General features: G+C 38.4%; 1 protein-coding gene across 1 annotated transcript in view; it reads left to right on the top strand.

Moving 5' to 3' along the window:
• Positions 1-11,893, top strand: part of RPF2 (ribosome production factor 2 homolog) — a 40,378-nt gene extending 28,485 nt beyond the window's left edge. Inside the window, exons 8-10 of the mRNA XM_036765848.1 lie at positions 994-1,096; positions 9,615-9,759; positions 11,622-11,893. Coding sequence (XP_036621743.1) covers positions 994-1,096; positions 9,615-9,759; positions 11,622-11,810 — 437 coding nt within the window. The 3' untranslated portion in view covers positions 11,811-11,893. The remainder of the gene's footprint in view (positions 1-993; positions 1,097-9,614; positions 9,760-11,621) is intronic.
• The last annotated feature ends 9,516 nt before the right edge of the window (positions 11,894-21,409 follow it).

Raw genomic sequence — 21,409 nt, 5'->3', positions numbered from 1 at the left:
GCACCATGTTGTCTTGGCAGATTGATTGTTTTATTCTGATTGCCCTAAATTCTGTGAGGAAAGAGAGACAGTGTATGTGGGCAGGAGGATGGGCAGGATTGTATTTTTCTCAAAATCTAGTCTTGTTGTTCAAGTGTTTTCTCTAAAACATTGTAATTTTTTCTTCTATAATTAGAACCCCTTTGGGGAATTTTCTTTAAGATTTACTTTTAGTATAGACTTCCCCTTTATCACAAGGGTCACCTTGGGTTACTAGCTTTCCTTTTAAAATACATTTTCCTGGAGCTTGTGTCTTTACATCACCTATATTTCCTTCTGTATCTTTTCCCTCGCTCCTTCCCAAGCAAGTGATCCCTTTATGATAAGGAAGAAGAAAAAGAGGAAGGAAAAAAAAGTTCAGCAGGACTAGCCAACATGCCCCAAAGTCGTCTGATATGATATAGTGTGTCCACACCCTCGGTCACCCACCTCTCCGAAGAAGCGGGGGAGGGGGCGCTTCTCCTCTCTTTGGGGGCCAAGCCTTGGTCATTAGCATCTCTCAGCATTTAGTGTTGATTGTTTTGTTGTTTGGACAATAATTTATATAACACTTTATTTTTTTTATTGACCCGTATGTTTGCTTAGGCTAGAAAAACATGCTGCGAACTGCATTTTATGTGTTTTTGCTTACAGCTGATGTCTGTGATGAACGTGACTTTTGACCTCATGCCAAGTATTAGCAGAGAGCATTAAAACTGAAAAGCGTCGTGGTTCAGTGAACTAGCCACAGAGAGCCATTAGAATGAGAGGTAGAAGGGGCACTTGTGAAGCTTAATCAGGGGTTTTTCCTCTGTGCTACCTGTTATACTTTTGATATTCATGTTATTGTTAGATTTGTGTTTAGAATAAATAGAATAAATTCTCATGTTGATGGTTTTGTTCCATTTGTAGCTGAATTTAAAAAAAGTTTTCATTCTTGAGATTCTTCTTTACTGTCATGCAATATGCTTTTAGATTTCTTCAGAGGCCCAACGGTGCCAAATGTTCGTCTCGCTGGTTTAGAGTACGTCTTGCATTTCACTGCATTGGATGGGAAGATTTATTTTCGGACCTATAAGTAAGTGTGCGTCTCAGCATGCTTTTATTTACTTTGGGGGGGGGGAATATTTTGTGCTTATTTTCCACTACTTAAATCCAGAATCGTGTGACCACAGGCTTTTATGGAACATGTGTGGGGTACCAGCCTTGTGCTATATGTTGATTGTGTCTTGCCTTAACTTAACCTACTGAAAATGACAGGCTCTTTTATGTTCCCCTTCAGCATTGCCAGTAGGAGGGGTACATCCCAGTATAGAATCTCTTTGAGCCTGAAATTTTAGTAAAGCCATAAGGCCACCCTGGTTTTCTGTATAGCCTCATCATTCACCCTTATAGACTGAAATTAAAGATGGTCAGAGAACTCTAAGCCACCCTCTCTAGGCCCAGCCTGAGCCTCCAAACCCTGAGGTAAACAAAGGTTATATCTGAAAGAAATAGAAAATAATTCATTGACTAGAGCTATTGTTTTTCTTCATCCACTCCATCCCAGGGACCAAAAATTTCTGTAAGGTATTTCAGTTTAAAGCCCTAGGGAGTCTAGACCTGCAGATGACCCTGTTGTTCTAAGATTCATGGTTTGCTACAATTTTATCATAGGCCTCCATTGTCATCTATAAAATAGCTCCTGTGTTTTTCTATCTAAAACAAATGGGTAAAACAAACATAGAAATTGAAAACTGTGAAAAGAAGAATGTCCCTAAAATAAATAAAATGGATACTTTTTCCTTTTTGATGAAACGTTGAGGTTCTAGTAGGGAAGGAATAGATTGAATACAGAGAATCTAGGACTAGATGGGTAAATAGTTAAAGACCATGAAGCAGAGAAAATAGAAATGAGTATTAAGAAGAGCTTATCATAGTTTATATATGGTAAACCAGTATCAAGGCATTTCTCACTATGGTATCAAAAATCATACTGAGCAAAAATATCTTGCTTTGTTTAAAAAAAAAGAAATATAAGCTTCTGGAAGAGTAGAGTAGTAATATGAATGAAGCATTAGTGATTGAGGAGGGTAGGAGTGTAACTACCTCAACATATGTCTTCATGTCTTTCCCTCCTCCTTGATTCTATTAAAGAAGACTAATTAAAAGTAATAGTAATTGAATTTAAGAAAATCCTTCATGTGAATTTTTATTAATATATAATAACTAATAACTAGTTATTATAATTAATAATAATACAAGTTTTCCCCCAAATACAATTTGGGGAAATTAGGGCACTAGCAAAATCTGGACAATTAGGAAAAGCTTCATGTAGGAGTAGCATTTGAGCTGATATTTGGAGGAAATAGGGATTCCAAGAGATAGAGGTAAGGAGGAAGTGAAGTCCAGGCGTGGAGGACAGCCTTTGCAGAGGCAGGGAAGAGAGATGGAGTTTCATGTGTAAGAAGCAGTCAGAACGCCAGTTTGACAGAACCACCAAGTGCATGAATGGAATATTAAACCTGCAAAATAAGCCTGGAGCCGAGTTGTGAAGGGCTTCAAAGGCCAGAAAATGGAGACAGGAGAAAATTTGAAGCAGGGAGACTGCTTCAAGGTGGTTCCTTCAGTAGCTCAGGTTAGAGAGGGGATGAGGGCCTGGGCTAGGGGAGTGACAGTGTGAGCAGAGATAGGGGGCAGATGGGAGAGATGTCATGGAGGTAGAATTCATAGGACTTGACAAGTGGTAGAATGTATGGGGTGAGTGGAGAATTAAAAAAAAAAGAAAACCACACTGAAGATGCTCATTCGCATGACTGGAGGATGGTAATCCCCTCAACAGCAATTTGTAAGTTCACAAGAGGGATGGGCTTTCCCAGAAAGCTACTGAGTTCTGTTTTGGTCTAGATACCTAGAAGATGTCTATGGCCCATCTCTGACACATACTGACTGTGTGCGTCCCTTACTCTTTCAGTACCATAGGATAGGCATCTCTTTAAGACTATCAGTGGCAGAGAAGGTACAGACCTTCTTTGGTAGAAGGAGTTTCCTAGACCAATGAAATATCAGATCTAGTCCTTAGGCCTGTTCCTGTAGGACATAGAGTTTGGAAAGTCTAGGAGGTAGTTGGTGTTTGGGACTAGAGCTCAGAAGAGAGGCTAAGGCTGTGTGGATAGATCTGGGAGTCATCTGCATAGAGATTATAATTAAACCAAAGAGCATAGAGAGAAGAAAGTCCAGCATGGAGCCTTGGAACACACCACATTTGAGGGAAGGATCTGTTTGCTGATCCAGCTAAGGAGACTGGGACTTTTGTGTTTGCTATAATACCTGTATGCTGTTACTTTGACATAAAAAATGAGGAAGTGTAGTGCTGAGAAAATTCTGCTGCAGGCAGGAAATCAATAAATGTGTGAAGCAGCCAGGTGAAATGCCAAGATATGTAGTTTATACTTCAGACTTCCTTAAGGGAGCTTGTTACCCAAGCACTGCTTTAGTTTTTTTCCAGTATATTCTTTATTAAGGTATTCTCTTAGTAGTTTCTGTGAAAGTTCACTTGTAGAAGAAAAACAGTAGGATATCATTCAGTTGGGGTTCAGAATGAAATATAATTACAGGAAACATGGTATAACATTAATGAATAGGTGGTGTGGACAGAATTGGGTGGCCAGGGAGATTGCAGAGGTACCTGGGGTATGTCTAAAATGGAGGCACTCTCATTAGCTCATTTTGGAAATTCCTTGTTTTGTTTCTTGTTACTTCATACAGACCTTTTAAGCTATTTCTATAAAGGGTAATGACACTTCCTGCATTTATGACTTAGTTGTTTGTTGTACGGATTAGTAAGTCTTACAAGATGCTTAGATTAAAGGAGTCCTGAATATAAAATGGTATTAATAATCTCATCTGACCTTGATGAGTAACCTTATTTGCATGTATAGGGGCAATTACCTCTTCCTGCGAACCATAAAAGAATTCATCATACATAAATGAACATTGTACAGCCGGAGACTAGTTTACTCATTGTAAGATGAGAGCCATTGTTATGAAACATAGAAAATCTTTAATTATTTAATAATAATAAATATGTTTGTGTGGAAGCTGTGGCTTTTGTAGGCTTTATAGGAAAAAATCTTCAAAAGCTCTGTGATCATCAGGGCCATGAGGAGAATACCTTAATAGGGAATATACTGAAAGAGCTAAAGCAGTGCTTGGTGAGATAGAAGAACAAGAGTAGAGAATAGAGAAGAAAGAGGAGAGGATGTGAGGGAGGAAATCAAGAGATTACTATTTTAAGCATATCTGTTAACCTTTTATTCTGGACATTAACATATAGCCTTCTCTTTGTGTTTTATTTCTAATATTGTAGAAAAAAGGTTTAGTATTTAGGATATAGGTACTAGAATTACTACTGAAAATTTAGGTGGTGTGTGTGTGTGTGTGTGTGTATGTGTTTGTGAACTCTGGGAAAAATTCTTGGGAAAACTGGTTTTGATTTGTTGGAAATTGTGTATGTGTTTAATATTTCTAGGGTTTTTTGTTCCTTTATAATTTTATGCTTACTGTATGTTTGCCTTTAATTGAGACCATTTTCATGTCTACTTGGCTTCTCCCCAGCCCCACTCTCCACAGGAAGGATTCTTCCCCTCCTTATAAAAAAAGCTATTTATTAATTGATTGGATTTTCCTGAGGAAACACACTAAAGTGATTGAGAATTTTAGAGAGAAGTCTTTTCTATGAGAGAAAGATAAATACGTATTTTGTTTTCTCAAAAGGATTAGCAGTTGTAATCAGCTTAATTGGGTCATGAAGCCAGATTTGCTAGCACAAAGCAAGCAGTACAAAAGAGGGATTTATTTAATTTTATAAGAGAAAACTCAGTTCATTACAAATAATTGTATCAGAACAGCTGCTTGGTTCACGGGAAACCTGACGTTGCTATAGTCAACATAGAGATAAAAAGAGTTTGGAGTTTGACTGAAGGGTGTCCTCTCAGAAGGCCCACTAGGTAGTTAAATGTTCAGAAGGCACTTCTTAGGTGGCCTTCTTCCAGACTATTTTAATCCTAGAAAAGAAATTCTAACCTCTTATGTAGAGGTATTTCACAGCATTCTTTTGAAAGAATGTCTAGATTTCATTGTTTCAAAGTTGCTTAAGCAAAAAGATCATAGAGCTTGTATATAAAGAACCACGGGAAGTTACCTGCCGTTAACTTCATCATAGTCACTTATTAAAGACTTTTAATGAAATGAGGCAAGTCTATATATACCCACATCCACATTTTAATTCTTTGGCGAACTGACCAGATACACAATTTGCTTAAGGTAATTGGATGGAAAGAGATATTCCTGATCCATATAGGAAAATGTGTTCTTGCTTTGTGGTGAGACAAGGAAATATAATTTACAGCAAAGGATTGGTTAAATATAATAGACCCACATCTATCTGGATTGCTTAGTGGATGAATCTGTCCAGGATTTCTAAGTAGATGAGGATTACTCTAAGCACTCTGAATACTCAAACTATAAATTGTTGCATTATGGTATAGAATGGAAATCTTTCTGAAATAATAGTGAATGCTTCCTTGCCTTCATTAATAGAGGATAGTGAACATTTTTGATATTTTCTGGTTGATTCAGGGTAATTATTGAAAATGTCAGTTTCTTTGATGTGCTGAAGATATAAATGATGTGAGATGTAGGACAAAAAAGTAGTACTGCTTGAGCCTTCTTGAAAAACTCCATTTCAGTTTGCTTTTTAGCCATTTGCTTCTTTCTCACAAAAGCAGATTGAAGCATGTAGCTTGACCTCCTGGCCAACGTAATATAACTGCCTTTCTGCAAAGTTTATTAGCAAATCAAAGACCAAAGTATCTTACTCAGTTCAGCAAACATAACATATATGCCTCATGTATGTAATACACTGTTGGGCACCGAGGGCAATAAAGTTTAAAACTTAGCCCTGTACCTATGGAGCTGACTGTCTAGTAAGGGGGTAGATGGGAAGAATATGACACACCTCTAATAACTCAGATACAAAATAATACACAATAAATGCATGAAAAGTGTGAAGTGCTCTCCCTGAGATCTAGCAAAGGGCGGGAAGTGGAGACACAGAAGGGGAAGGTATGTTTAAGTTGGGCTTAAGGGTAGATAAAAACGTTACAGTCATATTGGAAGGAGGAGGGGGATGGTCTTTCCAGCCTAGAGAACAGCACAAGGCAGGGACCCAGGAAAGTACAGACCTGTATAGAGGGAAGGGGCACAGGTAATGGTGCCGTTTAACTGGAAGGGAATGTTAAGCAAAGGGTTTTGAATTTGGTGTAGGAAGTAACATTTTTAGCATCAGGGTGATATGGTTGAGTATGTTTACAAAGAAGACAAATCTGGCAGGGGTGTAAGTGATGGGGAGAAGGAGTGAAGGTGAGAAGACTTGTTCTGGACCTTGTAATGGGAACAGTGAGGAAGGAACAGATGTGAGATTGCTGAGGGGAAGTTGACAGGACTGTAGATTCATCCAGATATGAATAATAAGGGGAGGGAAAAAGGCAAAGAAAATGCCAAGGTTTCAGATGTGAATGAGTGCTGTTATTATAGCAGAGATGGTGCAACCAGAAGAAGTATTTTGTGGGGAAACACCCGAGCCCAGCTTTGGACGTGGTAGTTTAAGGTGCCACTGTAACGATGCCAGTGGAATGTTTTGTAGGCAGTTGGAGATGCTGGTCTGAAACACGAGGTCCTGAGCAGTGTTTTCCAGTACATAGATGGCTTATCTCAAGTCCTACAACAAGGTAGTGACAGAGTCAGTTATAAATGACTTCTCTTGACAACCACTCCATTGTTCTTGCCACCACACTAGTCTGTGCTGAGGATGTGGGCTGTGTTGTTGGCAGTAGAACGCTATCGAAGGTTTTTGAGCTTTGAGTTAGGTTTTGTTTTTTCGAGGGGGGAAGGCAGGGCAACTGGGGCTAAGTGACTTGCCCAAGGCCACACAGCTAGTAAGTGTGTCGTGTGTCTGAGGCTGGATTTGAACCCAGGTCTTCCTGACTCCAGGGCAGGTGCTCTACTCCCTGCGCTACCCCGAGCCTTGAGTTAGACATGGAGAAAACAGTATTTTAGAAAGCGTGATCTGGCTGCAAGGTGGTCTGGAGCTCGTAAAACTGATTAGATGACTTGTGACCAATAGGAAAGGTCAGAAAACAATCAGTTAATTTTTTTTCTCAATTTCCTAGTAGCCTACAATTTTAATAACTGATCTGTTTTAGGAATGTTAAATGTTTTAGGAATGTCTTGTGTGGGTCTCTAAAGGTCTGTGATAGCTCCTCGTTGCTACCAGCTTGTGAACCTCAGGTCACTGTAACTAACAGTAATATCATACTGAGTGGCTCTTGTTAATGTAGACCCCATGTAAGTGCAGTGGGTGCTCTTTTAAAAACCAGCCGTGTGGAGATGCTAGGGGTATGAAAAGAAGCCTGTAATGGGATTCATTGGTCAACTATTTACTAAATGCCCCCATTGTCCTAGCATTTAAAGAGGCCAAGGCCTCCCACTGTATCTGGGGCCATCTCCAGTCATCCTGATCTATATGTTGCCACTGGGCCCAGATAGCTCTGGAGAGAGAGTGAGGCTGGTGACTTTGGCGCAGGGTGGCCTCACTTAAATCCAGTTCACTTGCAAGTCGTGACATCTCCTTCCAGATGTCATGGTCCTCCTGGAGAATGAAGGATGAACAACAAGACTGCCTGGGACAGTAGCACTGATTACATGACCCCCACCCCAACCCTTTAGAAGCTTCATGTCCTCTTCAGGTTCCTAGCAAGCCGTCGGACTTGTCCACATTGTTGTAAGTGTGGACTTCCTACCTCACTCACCCGAGGGACTAGACATACCTCCTTGTCAGCTTGAACCTATGTTTTTTCTCATATACTATTTGTGGCTGTGAGGAATTTGTGCTAGTGTTTTGGGCAGTGAGTGACTACAATGCCAGCTAGTCTTTGTCATAATAACATGACAATGGTGAGTTTTCTGTGGATGAAATGCCAAGCCACAGCAATTTCTTTTAATGTTCTAATTTTTATTGATAGCTTCTGTTTTTTTCCAAATATATGTTGATTTCTTTTTAATGTTCTAAATTTCTTTTAATGTTCTAATTTTTATTGATAGCTTCTGTTTTTTTCCAAATATATGTTGATTTCCAAATATATCCCATTTCTTCTATCCAGAGAACTAGTTGTTTTAAAAAAGGTAGGGGGTGGGGGTAGAGACAGTTCAGCAAAACTTAATTGTCTGATGTATTTAATGTTCCATCCCCATAGTCTCCCAGTCTTTGCAAAGAAGAATGGTACATTTTTCTTTTTAATGTTTGACATTGAATAGAATTTTAAGCACAAGAAGCGCTTTTTAAAATGTTGTCTTTAATGTGTAATGAAATGGAAAGCCTTGTATAGCGCCTGTGTGAGGAGTCAGGTTTCTCATGAATAACCTTTTACATTCTAAATAACATCCTGGTTCATAGGCTAAGTTAATGAAGTAATGTTCGTAGGCCAGAACATGGGGGTAATATTTCCTTGGCCCTATTTCTTTAAGGTGAGTTCTATAGCATGTTAGGAATCAAATAGTTTTGTGGGGACTAAGTAAGGCCATAATTTCAGAATTAATCAGTGAAGGAACAGCAAGAAGACAGGATTGATACGTTTTTTTTTAATCTTTCCATTCTGTGGAGCTGGCGCACTGTAAGTAACAGGTGATGGTTTGATATTTTTGAAAGCCCTACAACAGTGAAATTGGAACTTGTGCTTTCTGGAAGCCTGGCTCATCAGCCAATGCCAGCATTGGCCAGCATTGCCCAGGCCCCATCACAAGCTTTTAGAGAAGCAGAATAGTGTAGTGGATAGAGGGCTGTATTGAGTGTCAGATGTCAGGTTTATAGAATCATGCAAGTCACCTACCTCTCTCAGCCTCAGTTCACTCAATTGTATAGTGAAGGGGCTGGAATAGATGACTTTTAATGTCCCTTCAAGCTTGATCTCTTTGATTGTCATCATATTCCTGTGATCCAGTGATCTGTCAGGTCTTTTTAGTGGGTCTCTTCCTGACACTTCTCCTCACTTGTTTTCTTGTCCAGGGATGTTCCACAAGCCTGATGTCTTTCTGTACTATAACTTCACATTTAAATCCATTCTTGATAAAATTCTGTCAGTGTGGCATTATGCTGGAGAAGCTCACACTGCCCAGGATAAATCAGTGCTCATAGTTATCAGGAGGTGTAAGGCTGTGTTTCACTTTAGTATAAGCACAGCATTTCAAAAACTCATATGGAATCAGTTTTATACATACATAAATGCATGAGGACATTAAACGTTTCATAATTGGATAACTGAGTAAGTTAAATGGAAGAGCAGTGATTTCTTCCTGAAAACTCTTTGCTGTTTAAATTGCTCTTTCCCAGTTATATTTAATTGTATTCTGCCCTAAAAAAAAGTCTGTATGTTAATCAAAGAGTGCATTTGACTAAAACTTGTAAGGTATACCAAATTTAGATTTTCTGACTTTTTTTCCTGCAAAGTTTTATAAGAGAAAAAGCATTAGTATTTGGTTATTTTTTTGTTTTTATACAGATTATTGTTGAAGAAATCTGGTTGCAGAACACCACGAATTGAATTGGAAGAAATGGGACCATCGTTGGATCTGATCATGAGGAGAACCTATTTGGCATCAGATGATCTTTATAAGTTATCCATGAAATTGCCTAAAGCCCTAAAGGTATGTGACTTAGAAAAAAAAACCAAACCAAAAAACGAAGATGCTATAGATTCTTGCAAACTATGTCTTGTGGTTTTTTGTTTTTTTTAAAAGTAAACTTCAGAAAAAGAATGTAGTTGGAATCCCATAATGTTGATGGTATCTTTACACTGAGAAGTGTAACAGCAGGAATGGCATTTTGTGGTGGGTAGTGGAACAGATAGGGAGCTGATTTCCGTAAGCAACACAGAATAGACTTCATTGCTTTATAAACCACCCACATATCCTTTCGAGGTTTAGTCTCTAGATTGGTAAATAAAGAATAAGACCCATAAGAAGGATAAATGGAGGGCTTCTGAGAAGAGAGAGGGCCTTTGGACAAATTTCTTGCCATGTGCCAGGTTATGAGAAGGCTTAACTCCATCCTGTGATCCCTGTGTTTGTGGGACACTGATTTCCAGCTATATCACTTCTACCTGAACTGTTTTGCTGTAATATAGAAGTTATAGAGGCACAGGATAAACTGAATAAATATTTGGAAAGATGGTGTATTTTTTAGAGAACAGAGAAGATAAATAATTTGGTTATTATCTAATGACTGGAAAAGCCCTCTTGATGTGATGATTCTTGTGTCTTGACAGTTGTTAAGGCCTAGTAGGTGTTCAATAAATAATTAATTTATTCCTATGAACTCTTGAATTTTCTTTGACCGAGTTGGGTTGCCACTTGATTGTAAAGTCTGATCTTGACCTTGTCTGTGGTGTTGAGAAACCTTGTGATTCCAGCTCCTGTGCATGAATTTGTTCAGGGCATCTTTTGGGGAATTTATTTAGCTTTCAAAGTAATTTTGAAAACATAGTGTGGTCACCATTAGTGGAAAGAGCACTGAACTAGGAGTCAGTTGTCCTGACTTCTGGGGCTTGTTTTCTTCCTGATTAGTTGTATAACCCAAGTGAATCACTTAACCCCTCTAATCTCAAGTTTCCTTTGTCCTGAAATGAAAGAATTGGACTGGGTGATTGTTGTTAGAGTCCTTCCCAGCTCAGCAGTTTGTAATCTTAAGAAGTTATAACATCTTAATCTGCTTTAAGGATAACATTCTAAACTGTTTTTGACATTATGGATCTTAGATACAGAGCTAAGATTTAGACCTGGAAAGAACCTTGGAAATCATCTCAACCAACCCGCCAACTTTAGAAATGAGGGAAACAGGCCCCCAGAAGTAAAATTGCCCAAGAACTAAGTAGCAGAGTTGGCTTTTGAATGCAGGTCCTGTGATTCTAAATCCAGCTCTCTTTCCACTGAATAGCAAACCCCATATCTTTGACTGCCTCAGACATAACTGCAAACTGACTAAAAGATCGTTTTTATTTTAGGCCAATAGAACAGAGGTCCAACCACATTTTACTACCAGGTAGTACTCCTATCATGTGATATGCCCAATTTTTTTCGGGCTCTCAATAGACTAGAATAAAAATTGCCTGTGTAATATGGGAGAAGAAGGTATTTTAGTGTGCTTTGGTGAGTGAGTAATCAAATAATGCAATGGAGATCATTTTAGGATCCATGGAGACTGGGAATAGTAGACAATCTTACATGTGTAGCAGAGGTCATGGACAACCTCATTTGTAGATTTATCTTTCAAGCTTAAAAACAAATTGGATTTTTGCTGTCCCTGTAAGGGCAGGGATATTGACAGATTGGTTGGACCTCCTTAGTTAAGGTTCTCTATATTTGCTAATGGCTTGGACAGCCTGTAGCACGCACAGTGTGCTCAATAAATGTTCATTAATGGAAACCCTGCTAAGATGTCCCACCAAAGACTAAGCCTTTAGTATGTTATGCCAGTAGAAATTGTAAAAGAAAAAATTTTTATTTTACAGCCAAAGAAGAAGAAAAATATCTCCCATGATACTTTTGGTACAACTTATGGCAGAATTCACATGCAGAAACAAGATCTGAGTAAACTGCAAACAAGGAAAATGAAGGGGTTGAAGAAAAGACCTGCAGAAAAGTTAAATGATAATGAAGAAAATAAATCTAAGAAAATTAAGAGGAGAAAAATTGATTAAATTTAGTCTCCAGTTGGATGTTCTTATATTTTACAGGAAAGAATTGTCAGATGTAAACAACACTATAAAATCTGTCACATGGATGTATTATGTGTGGGCTTTTCTTTTTTTTGTTAAATGGTAAATGTATAATTTACGTTAACATATTGTAAACTCCTTGAGGCAGGAACTCTCTTATTTTACCATTGTATCTTGAGTGCCTACATAGTGCCTTGTAAACAGTAAGGCACTTAGTATTTGCTAAATAAAATTTTGTTACACTCATTCTTACTACTTGATATGGAAAGAGCAGGATGATGTGAGGGCTTAAAATATATGCAGTTTGTGTCTTTTTTGGATAGGTGTACACTCTTGCCCTATTTGTTGTCCATGCTACTTAAGCCTCTACAGGTTCTGCTCATATGTATTATATGCATGTTCTTATGTGTATATAAAGAAGAGAATCTGTAGACTCAGAACTGGGAAAAAAATGTGCAAGGTAGGAAAAAAAAAAAAAAGAAAGCTGACTCTGGGCCATGATCTTAGGTATCGGCCTATCCACACTGAGTTGGGTTTTTTTTTTCCAGTTGTTATACCACCTGAAAGTCCAGCAATTATCCAACAGTCCAATAAATTCATTTTATTTAACAAGCAATTTCTTTTAAAAATCCTACTATCTCTGGCAGAAGGGTTGAGTTAATTCACAATTTGTCCATCCATTCTGGAAAGCAATTTGGAACTACACTCAAAAAGTTACTATTTATATGTGTACTTTTTGATATGCCAATACTACTGCTAGGCATGTGCCCCAAAAAGATCAAAGAAAGAGGAATAGGACCCATTGGAATAAAAATATTTATAGCAGTTCTTTTTGTGGTGTTCAAGAACTGGGAACTAAGGGGAAGTGCCCATCACTTGGAAAGGCTGGACAAAATTATGATATACAGATGTGATGGGATACTGTCATGCCATAAGAAATGAAGGTTTCTGAAAAACCTGGAAAGACCTGTCTGAATCAGTGCAGATCGAAGTGAGCAAAATCAACAATTTATACAATAACATTGTATAGACAAACAGTTTTGAAAAACTCTTGAATAACACAGGGACCAACCATGATTCCAGGTGATGAAGCTCGCTTACCTTCCTCTTGTTAGATAAATGATAGATTCGGGTATCAGCAAGGGACATAATTTTTGGACAGGGCTAGCTCATGCGGGAATTTGTTTTACTTGTTACACATATTTGCTAACAGGGTTTTGGTTTTCTTTTTCCCTCATTGAGTCAGGGGAGGCGGGATGGATAGAAAGTTGATTTTTGTTCATTGAAAAAAATAAAATTTTAAAAAATTAATTCACAGTATAATTTAATGGCATTCTTTTCTATTTGCCCTGTACTTAATGAAAAGTATGTTTTAACTGAGGAGAAAAGCATGAGGTAGAAGTAGGTAATTTTGGAGGATGAAGTCATTCATGGTAAGGGAAAATAGACAGGGCTGCATAAGGTGCTTAGGCTAGTATTGAGTATACTGGAAATCAGGTTTTTTTTTTTAATTAACAAATTATTTTTTTCTCTTTTGCTCTTCCCTCTTAACCCTGCCACTGGAAAAAGAAAAACAAAACCGTTGTAACAAATATGCATAGTCAAGTAAAACAGATCCCCACATTGCCATGTCCAAACAGCATGTCTCATTCTGTGCACTGAGTTTATCATCTATCAGGAGGTGAATAGCATGTTTCATTATTGGTCTTCTGGAACCATGGTTAGTCGTTGCATTGATCAGAATTCTTAAGTCTTTAAAAGTTGTTTGTCTTTACAGTGTTGCTTTTATTGTAAAATTGTTCTGGTTTTGCTCACTTTACTCTGCATCAATTCTTTCAACAATCTGGCCAGCAGCTTCTGTGGGGGTATAAGATTCACCCACAGCCAGCACCCAGAAAGCTGCCAACAGCACAGGTTCTTCCAATCTGTTTAATTAAGGAAAGCAAGGTGAAGGGGTTGACAAGCTTACTTTTAATTCAGCATACTAATATCATTCAGTTAGTTCAGGGGGAAAAGCCAGCACCCTGAACTTCAAAACCAAATGCAAACAAATTACCAACATCAACAGACAGACTTTGTCTGATTCAAATCCCAACACACAGTTCAACAAAATCTCAGCATCCGGGTTTACAAGCTGGAGGGCTCCTTAGCTACAGCTGCCCAGAGTCTCCTCATCAACACCATCTCCAGAGCCCCGCACAAATGGCTCTGTCCTCCCTTCTTATTAGGGCTTCAGACATCATCAAATATCATCTGAATCACCAGAACTCAGGCTCTGGTGATTGGTTCTTGAGTTGGCCCCTCCCCTTAGGACCTCCTCCCCGCCCCCCCCCCCCCCCACCAAGGTTCACATCCACATGGATTACATTAACACCTAATGGGGTTTGGGCCTGGGGCTTAGCACCTAGTAAAGCTCACTGAGATAAATTGAGTCACTCAAAGAAAACAGGCCATTCTGGTTACATCAATTTACACAAGTATTTCCAGGTTTCTCTGAAAACTGTCCCCTTTGTCATTTCTTATGGGAACCATGTGGAGAAGGAAATGACAAACCACTCTAGTATCTTTGCCAAGAAAACCCCAAATAGGGTCACAGAGAATCAGATATGACTGAAAACAACTGAACAACATGAGGACCAGGTTAAAAGGGCCACTAATAAGTGGAAGCATGAATGAATGAGTGAGAGAAGCATTTATTAATCACTTAGGTACAAAGTACTGTGCTAAGTGTTGGGAATACAAACAAAAGTGAGACAGTCCCAACACTCAGGGAGCTCACGTCTTAATGGAAACAGCATATAGGAAATTTCAACCATAATTCAAATGGAAAGGTCCCATAAGTTTTCTTTCTTGTCATTTCTACTGATTGTTTCTGGAATGGAACCGTTTGACAGTGCCAAGGACGTTGATAGCAAAGAACTTTCTTTTCTGCGTCTTCAGCAATTGTGGCAGCTGGGAAGATGTTACTGTAGCACCCGTAAAAACAATTTCTGGCTGTTGACATGGCCTGCTTTCTGGCTGATGACTTGTAGGGGCTAGACTGGAAGCAAGATCTGTGGCCTAAGGAGGGCTGCTATTCACAAACTTACCACCCATCAGTCTGTAGTTGGTGGTGGTAGTGGCAAGTTGTTGTAGACAAAGATATGCCTCATCTGTTTCTATTGTTTTTGGCAATCCTGTGTCCAGAGAAAGCCTGTATCCTGTACAGTATTGCCCTCTCATTCCCAAACTTTGACATTACTACCTTGGCATTCATTCAGCATTTAAGCACCTACTATGTGCTAGTTGCTGGGACTACCAAGATTAAAAAATGAGAAAATAGTAGAGAAGGAATAGATTGGACACAGGAAGACCAATTAAGAGGCTACTGTGAAAAGTGAAGGGGACCTGAAAGGATGGTCCAAATGTGTAGAGAGAAGGGGAGCGTTCAAGAGATATGGAGATAGAATCAATAGCACTTTGCAACTAATTGGTTTTGGGAAGCAAGCAACAGGTTACAGTTTAATATGAATGTGAGGTAATACCTGGGTAACTGAGAAGATAGTTGTACCTTTAACAGAAAATAGGCATGTTTGGGTTAGTGGAGGTTAGTGGGAAATGTTCTGTTTTGGATATATTAAGTTTAAGATAGTAATAGGAACTGGATATGTTATTTCAGTGGCATAGGGGACCCCCTGGTGAGAAAACTACCAACGCAGGTCAGCACCTTCTCTGTAATTTATAGTATAAGAGAATTGTCTACGTTATTGAGAGGCCAGTGACTTGGCCACCATTACACAATTAATATGTGTCAGAGGCTGAGTTTAAAATGCCAGTGGAAAAAAAAATCCACAAAGAGAAACCCAGAAATCACTTAGTGACATAGGTCTGGGTTTTGGAGCAAGATTCAGGTTGGTTATGTAGATCTGGGAGTTGTCTACATAGAGATGATAACTGCAACTGTGGGAGTGAATGAGATGACCACAGGATAATTCATAGAGGTTCAAGATAAACCTTTCATGAACCTCCCATACTTAGGTTCTGGGAAGGGGATGAATAAGTGGAGATGAAAAAGTGATTGGCCATACAAGTAGGAGAAATAAGAGAAAGCAGTACATGGCAGACTGTGGGAGGATGGGGTGATCAACGATGTTGAGAACCTTGGAAAATTGAGGAAGAAGAACAGAAAATGCTGTTGGATGGAGTCATCCAGATAATCTGTAATCTTTATGACAGTAGTTTCTGTTCAAGGGTGGGATCAGGAAATTTCTGCATAGGAACAGGAAAAGGACAAGGATTAAGATGGAGGGTGGAATTGGGGAGAGATCAGTTGTGAGCAAAATAAACTTCATCATCTGAAGGTGTATTCTGAGAGGGAGGATTAAAAGGAAAGAAAAGTTAAGACCTGTGATCAGGATCTTGATAGGAAGGGAAGAGGGCAGTGGAGTAAAAGCAGGTGGCTTCAATTATAGATATTAGTGTTCAGTACAGTCCTTGCTCTCCCTAGGGGCAGCTTGGTGGTGCAGTGGATTAGTGCTAAGCCTGAGGTCAGGAAGACTCCTTTTCCTGATTTCAAATCCAGCCTCAGACATTTACGAGCTGTGTGACCCTGGGCAAGTCACTTAACCCTGTTTGCCTCAGTTTTTTCATTTGTAAAATGAGCTGGAGAAGGAAATGGCCAGCTACTTCAGTATCTTTGCTGAGAAAACCCCAAATGGGATCACAGACAGTCAGACATGACTGAATAACAGTCCTCTCTCACTACCCTCTTTGTAAAGAGGAGAAATAAGGGTGGGTGGAATAGAGAAAAAAGTGTAAGTGGATAGGTTGGAGGGAAATGCACAATAAGAATCATAACTGAGCATGTGAGTGAAATGAACTCATAAAATGGAAGAGAAAATACTATATTAGGAAGCAGAATCCAACAAGATGTTGACAAGAAACGCCCTTGAAACAGATTCACACAGAGTTCAAATAAAAGGCCACAGCAGGATTTGTGCTTCTAGTGAACTTAAAAAAGCAGGAGGTAGCTATCATGATCTTAGACAATACAGCAATAAAAATAGACATGATTAAAAGATATAAACAGGAGAAACTGCATTATCTGTGGATTTGGTTTGCCTGAATCTGCTTATTTGTCCCAAGGGACATCATAACATCACAACAGAGAAGGCAGATGGTGGGGTGGGGGTGGGAGGGCCTAATGAGAAGAAACAAGGGGACTGGATGGAAGAGAGAGTTTGTGTGGGGAAGAAGTAAGTGGATTCCTCTTCTGGCAGAAACAAAAGTTTCTCTGGGAGAAGGGTAGGAGAGAAGAGACTAGAGGTGTCTATTCTGTCTCCTTTCAAGCCATACTCTATGACTGCTCCCTCTCCTTACGCATCGTGTTCTCTCTACATATATGTGGCCCACTCCATCACTCCTCTATCCTTACATTTATATAGTGATGTCATAATGGAAAAGAGCCAGATTAGGGAAGAATTTAAGACCAAACAAGAGATAGGGAGCATTACAAGATGTAAAATGGATAATTTTGGTCATTGTAAATTTTAAAAAGTTTTGCACAAAAAAAACCAATGCAACCAAGATTAGAAGGAGAACAGAAAGCTGGGGGAAATTTTTTTTTTTATAGCACACAATAAAGGCCTCATTTTTCAAATATATAGAGAACTGAGTCAAATTTCTAAGAATACAAATCATTCTCCAATTTATAAATGGTCAAAGGATACAAACAGGCAATTTTTGGATGAAGAAATCAAAGCTATCTATAGTCATGTGAAAGAATGCTCTAAATCACTATTGATAAGAGAAATGCAAATTAAAATGACTGAGGTACCATCCCATACCTACTAGATTGGTTAATATGACAGAAAAGGAAAATGAGAAATGTTGGAGGGGATACAAGAAAATTGAGACACTAGTATACTGTTGGTGGAGTTGTGAATTGATCCAAGCATTTTGGAGAGCAATTTGGAGCTGTGCCCAAAGGCTATAAAACCATGCATATGGGGTGGCTAGGTGGCACAGTGAATAGAGTACCAACCCTGCAGTCTGGAGGACCTGATTTCAAAATCTGGCTTCAGACACTTGACACACTTACTAGCTGTGTGACCTTGGGCAAATCACTTAACCCCAATTACCCTGCCTTCTCTCCAAAAAAAAAAATCAAAAACAAAAAAAACCATGTATACCCTTTGATCTAACAATACCACCACTAGTTCTGTGTCCCAAAGAGATAGAAAACAAAAAAGAAAAGGACATATATACAAAAATATTTATAGCCGCTCTTTTTGTGGTGGCAAAGAATTGGAAATTGAGAGGGTGCCCATCAACTGGGAAATGGCTGAACAAGTCGTAGTATATGGTTGTAGGGGAATACTATTGTGTTATGAGAAATGAAGAACAGGATGATTTCAGAAAAACCTGGAAGGACTCACCTGAACTGATAGCAAAATGAGTGGAACCAGGAGAACATTGTACATAGTAACATTAATATTGTATGAGCAACTGTGAATGACTTAGTATTCTCATCAGCACAATGATCCAAGACAATTCCAAAAGACTCATGGTGAAAAATGCTATCCATCTCCAGAGAAAGAACTGATGGAATCTGAATGCAGATCGAAGTGTACTATTTTTCACCCCTTTTTTGTTTTTGTTGTCTTGTTTTTTTTCATAACATGACTAATATGGAAATACGTTTTGCATGACTGCACATATGTAACATATCAAATTTCTTGCCTTTTCAATGAGGGAGGAAGAGAGGAGGGAGAGAATTTGGAACTTTAAAAAAACTTACATTAAAACTGTTTTTACATGTAATTGGGAAAAAAATAAAATATTAAGAAATGCTCTAAAAAATGACAAAAAGCCTCCAGTACAGATTTGACTTATCTGAAAAAAAAAACTGACGTAAAAGGTCTGAGATTACAAAACAGATCAATTAAGGCATAACTATTTTCATTACAAAGAATTTTTACTGCAAATAGACTTCAGTGATTGTCTCTGTTAAGATTCCCAATTCTATATCTCTATTTCAAACCCCTCCCCTGACCTTCATTTCTAGATTTCCAAGTGCCTGCTGCACATCACCAGGATGCTGGGTCCTCACCTCAAATTCAATACATCCGAATCTGAAGTCACCATTTTCCCTTCCTAAAGCTGCTCTTCCCCCAACTTCTCATAGCACTTTTTCTGGTATTCCTCTTTTTACTTCTCTCACCATCTCCTGCATCAAAGTTATTTTTATAAATGTCTTTCCTCGTATTAGATTGAAAACCACTCAGAGTAGGGTTTGTGCCATATCTCCTTGTATCTCCAGTACATAGCAAACTATCTTATATGTAACAGGTCCTTAATAAAATGTGTTGAACAAATTAGTGAATTAAAGCATGACTCAAAGGGCATGTTACAGAAGGATTCAACATATATTGTAAGTTTCTTGAGAGTATGGGTGTTTTTTTTTTCTTTTTTGTTTTTGTATTCTCAGTACGTACTAGGTGCTTAATAAATGCTTGCTGAATGAATGAAAATATTTCAATCTGCAAAAAACAAATCAAACAAAAAGATAACTTCCTTACCATTTCAGAAGCAGGTATTTTTAAAATGAATCACAATTACAACTTTTTGTTGGGGTTTTTTTTTTTTTGGAGGGAGGAAGGTAAGGCAGTTGGGGTTAAGTGACTTGCCCAAGGTCACACAGCTGGTAAATGCCAAGTATCTGAGGCTGGATTTAAACTCAGGTCTTCCTGACTCCAGGGCTGGGGCTCTATTCACTACACCACCTAGCTGCCCCCCAACTCTTTGTTTTTAAATGTTTTATTGACGCTTTTCTTTCCTTTTCCTTTTTTACATTGTTATAACTTCCAAATGATTATCTCCCATCATAGGAACCCCCCCTCACTGTAACAAATAAGTCATAATATTGACCATGTCTGAAAATTGATATCTAGGACCTACTGTTCTTCACCTCTCTTTAGAGGCAAGAGGCAAGCATCCTTATCAGCTGTCTGAAGTCATGATTGGTTACTACAGGGGTGAAGAACCTGTGGCTCCAAGGCCACATGTGGCCTTCTAGAGGTCCTCCAGAGTGGCCCTTAACTGAATCCAAACTTCGCAGAACAAATTCCCTTAATAAAAGGATTTGTTCTGTAAAACTTGGACTCAGTCAAAAGGCCTCACCTAAGGACCTAGAAGACCATACCCCTGGGTTACTACATTGATCAGAGCTTTAAAATCTTACACAGTATCTTCCGATACGTTATATTCATCATTTAAATTGTTCCTCTGTTTACTTCGTTCTGCATTAGTTCATATAAATCTTCCCATTTCTCCGAATTCTTCATATTTGTCATTTTTATGTCAAAGTATGGTATTTTTTCACATGTCATAATTTGTTCAACATTCATTAGGCTCCCAAATCATTAAGTACCTATTTTGAGTGAAGATCATTTCCAATTCTTTGCTGCTTCAAAAAATGTTGCTATAAATATTTTTGTATATATAGATCCTTTCCCTCTGTCTTTGACATCCTTGAGGTATATGCCTAGCAGCAATATTGCTAGGTTCAAGAGTCTATACTTAAGAGTCTTAGTGACTTTTTTTTTGTATAGTTCCAAACTGTCTTCCAAAATGGTTGGACAAATTTATAGTTCCATCAACATTGTTTTAGAATGCCTATCCCCTCATAGGCAAATCTCCAACATTTATCATATTCATGCTTTGTTACTTTTGCCTTCCTAGTGAGTATTAGGTGAAACCTTAGAGATGTTTTAATTTCCATTTGTTTTATTATTAGAAATTTGGGGCATTTTTTTTCATATGGTTGTTGGTAGCTTGAATTTCTTTTTTTGAAAACTTCTTTTTTATTTCTTTTGACCACTTATCTATTGGGGAATGGCCATTGTTCTTATATATTTGAATCAATTCCTATATATCTTGGCTAAGGCACCTTTATTAAAGATATCTGCTGTGAGGATTTTTTTTTTCCCATTGTAACAACACTGAACCGCTACTGTGCCCACAGGGGCTTGGGCTCTCACCCATTTCCCTCTCTCACTAAGAAGTCCTTCTTAGTTCTGGATTGTGTTCAGTCCTGAGGGAATCTGGCCCCTAAAGAGCAGAGTCTGCTTCTTTCTCAAACTCTCAGGCTCTTTCTTAACCAACACCAGAGCCCTGGGGGAAAAAATCACTTAAAGCTTAGGTTTGGCTCATGCCTAATCTCTCCTTAAATAGATGTAGGAAGGAAGAAAGGAGCCTCCATTTAATATTATCCTTTTACTGGACCAAGTCACAAGAGACAGAAGTTCCAAAAGATGAGAAATCATTTAATGAAATAGAATAGCAAGGCAACAAGAAATTAAATTGAGAAGCAAGCATTCCTGGCAATGACACATGAATAGCAAGGAAGGAAAGAAGAGAAGAGACTCATGGAGGTATCTTTTGCTTAAAATGGAGAGAAAGAACAGAACAAGACAGAAGAAAGGCTAGGAAAAAGCACAGACAACTTTAAAATAAACAGGTTGAATATATTATATAATTATGAGTAAAAACAAGTTGCATGTAATAGAGATCTACATTTTAAAGTATAGTCTTGTTTTTCT

This window comes from Trichosurus vulpecula, chromosome 7 (assembly GCF_011100635.1).
Source record: "Trichosurus vulpecula isolate mTriVul1 chromosome 7, mTriVul1.pri, whole genome shotgun sequence".
NCBI classification, from domain to species: Eukaryota; Metazoa; Chordata; class Mammalia; order Diprotodontia; family Phalangeridae; genus Trichosurus; species Trichosurus vulpecula.
Note: the sequence above shows the minus strand (reverse complement) of the source record. Positions and strands in the feature narration are given on the sequence as shown.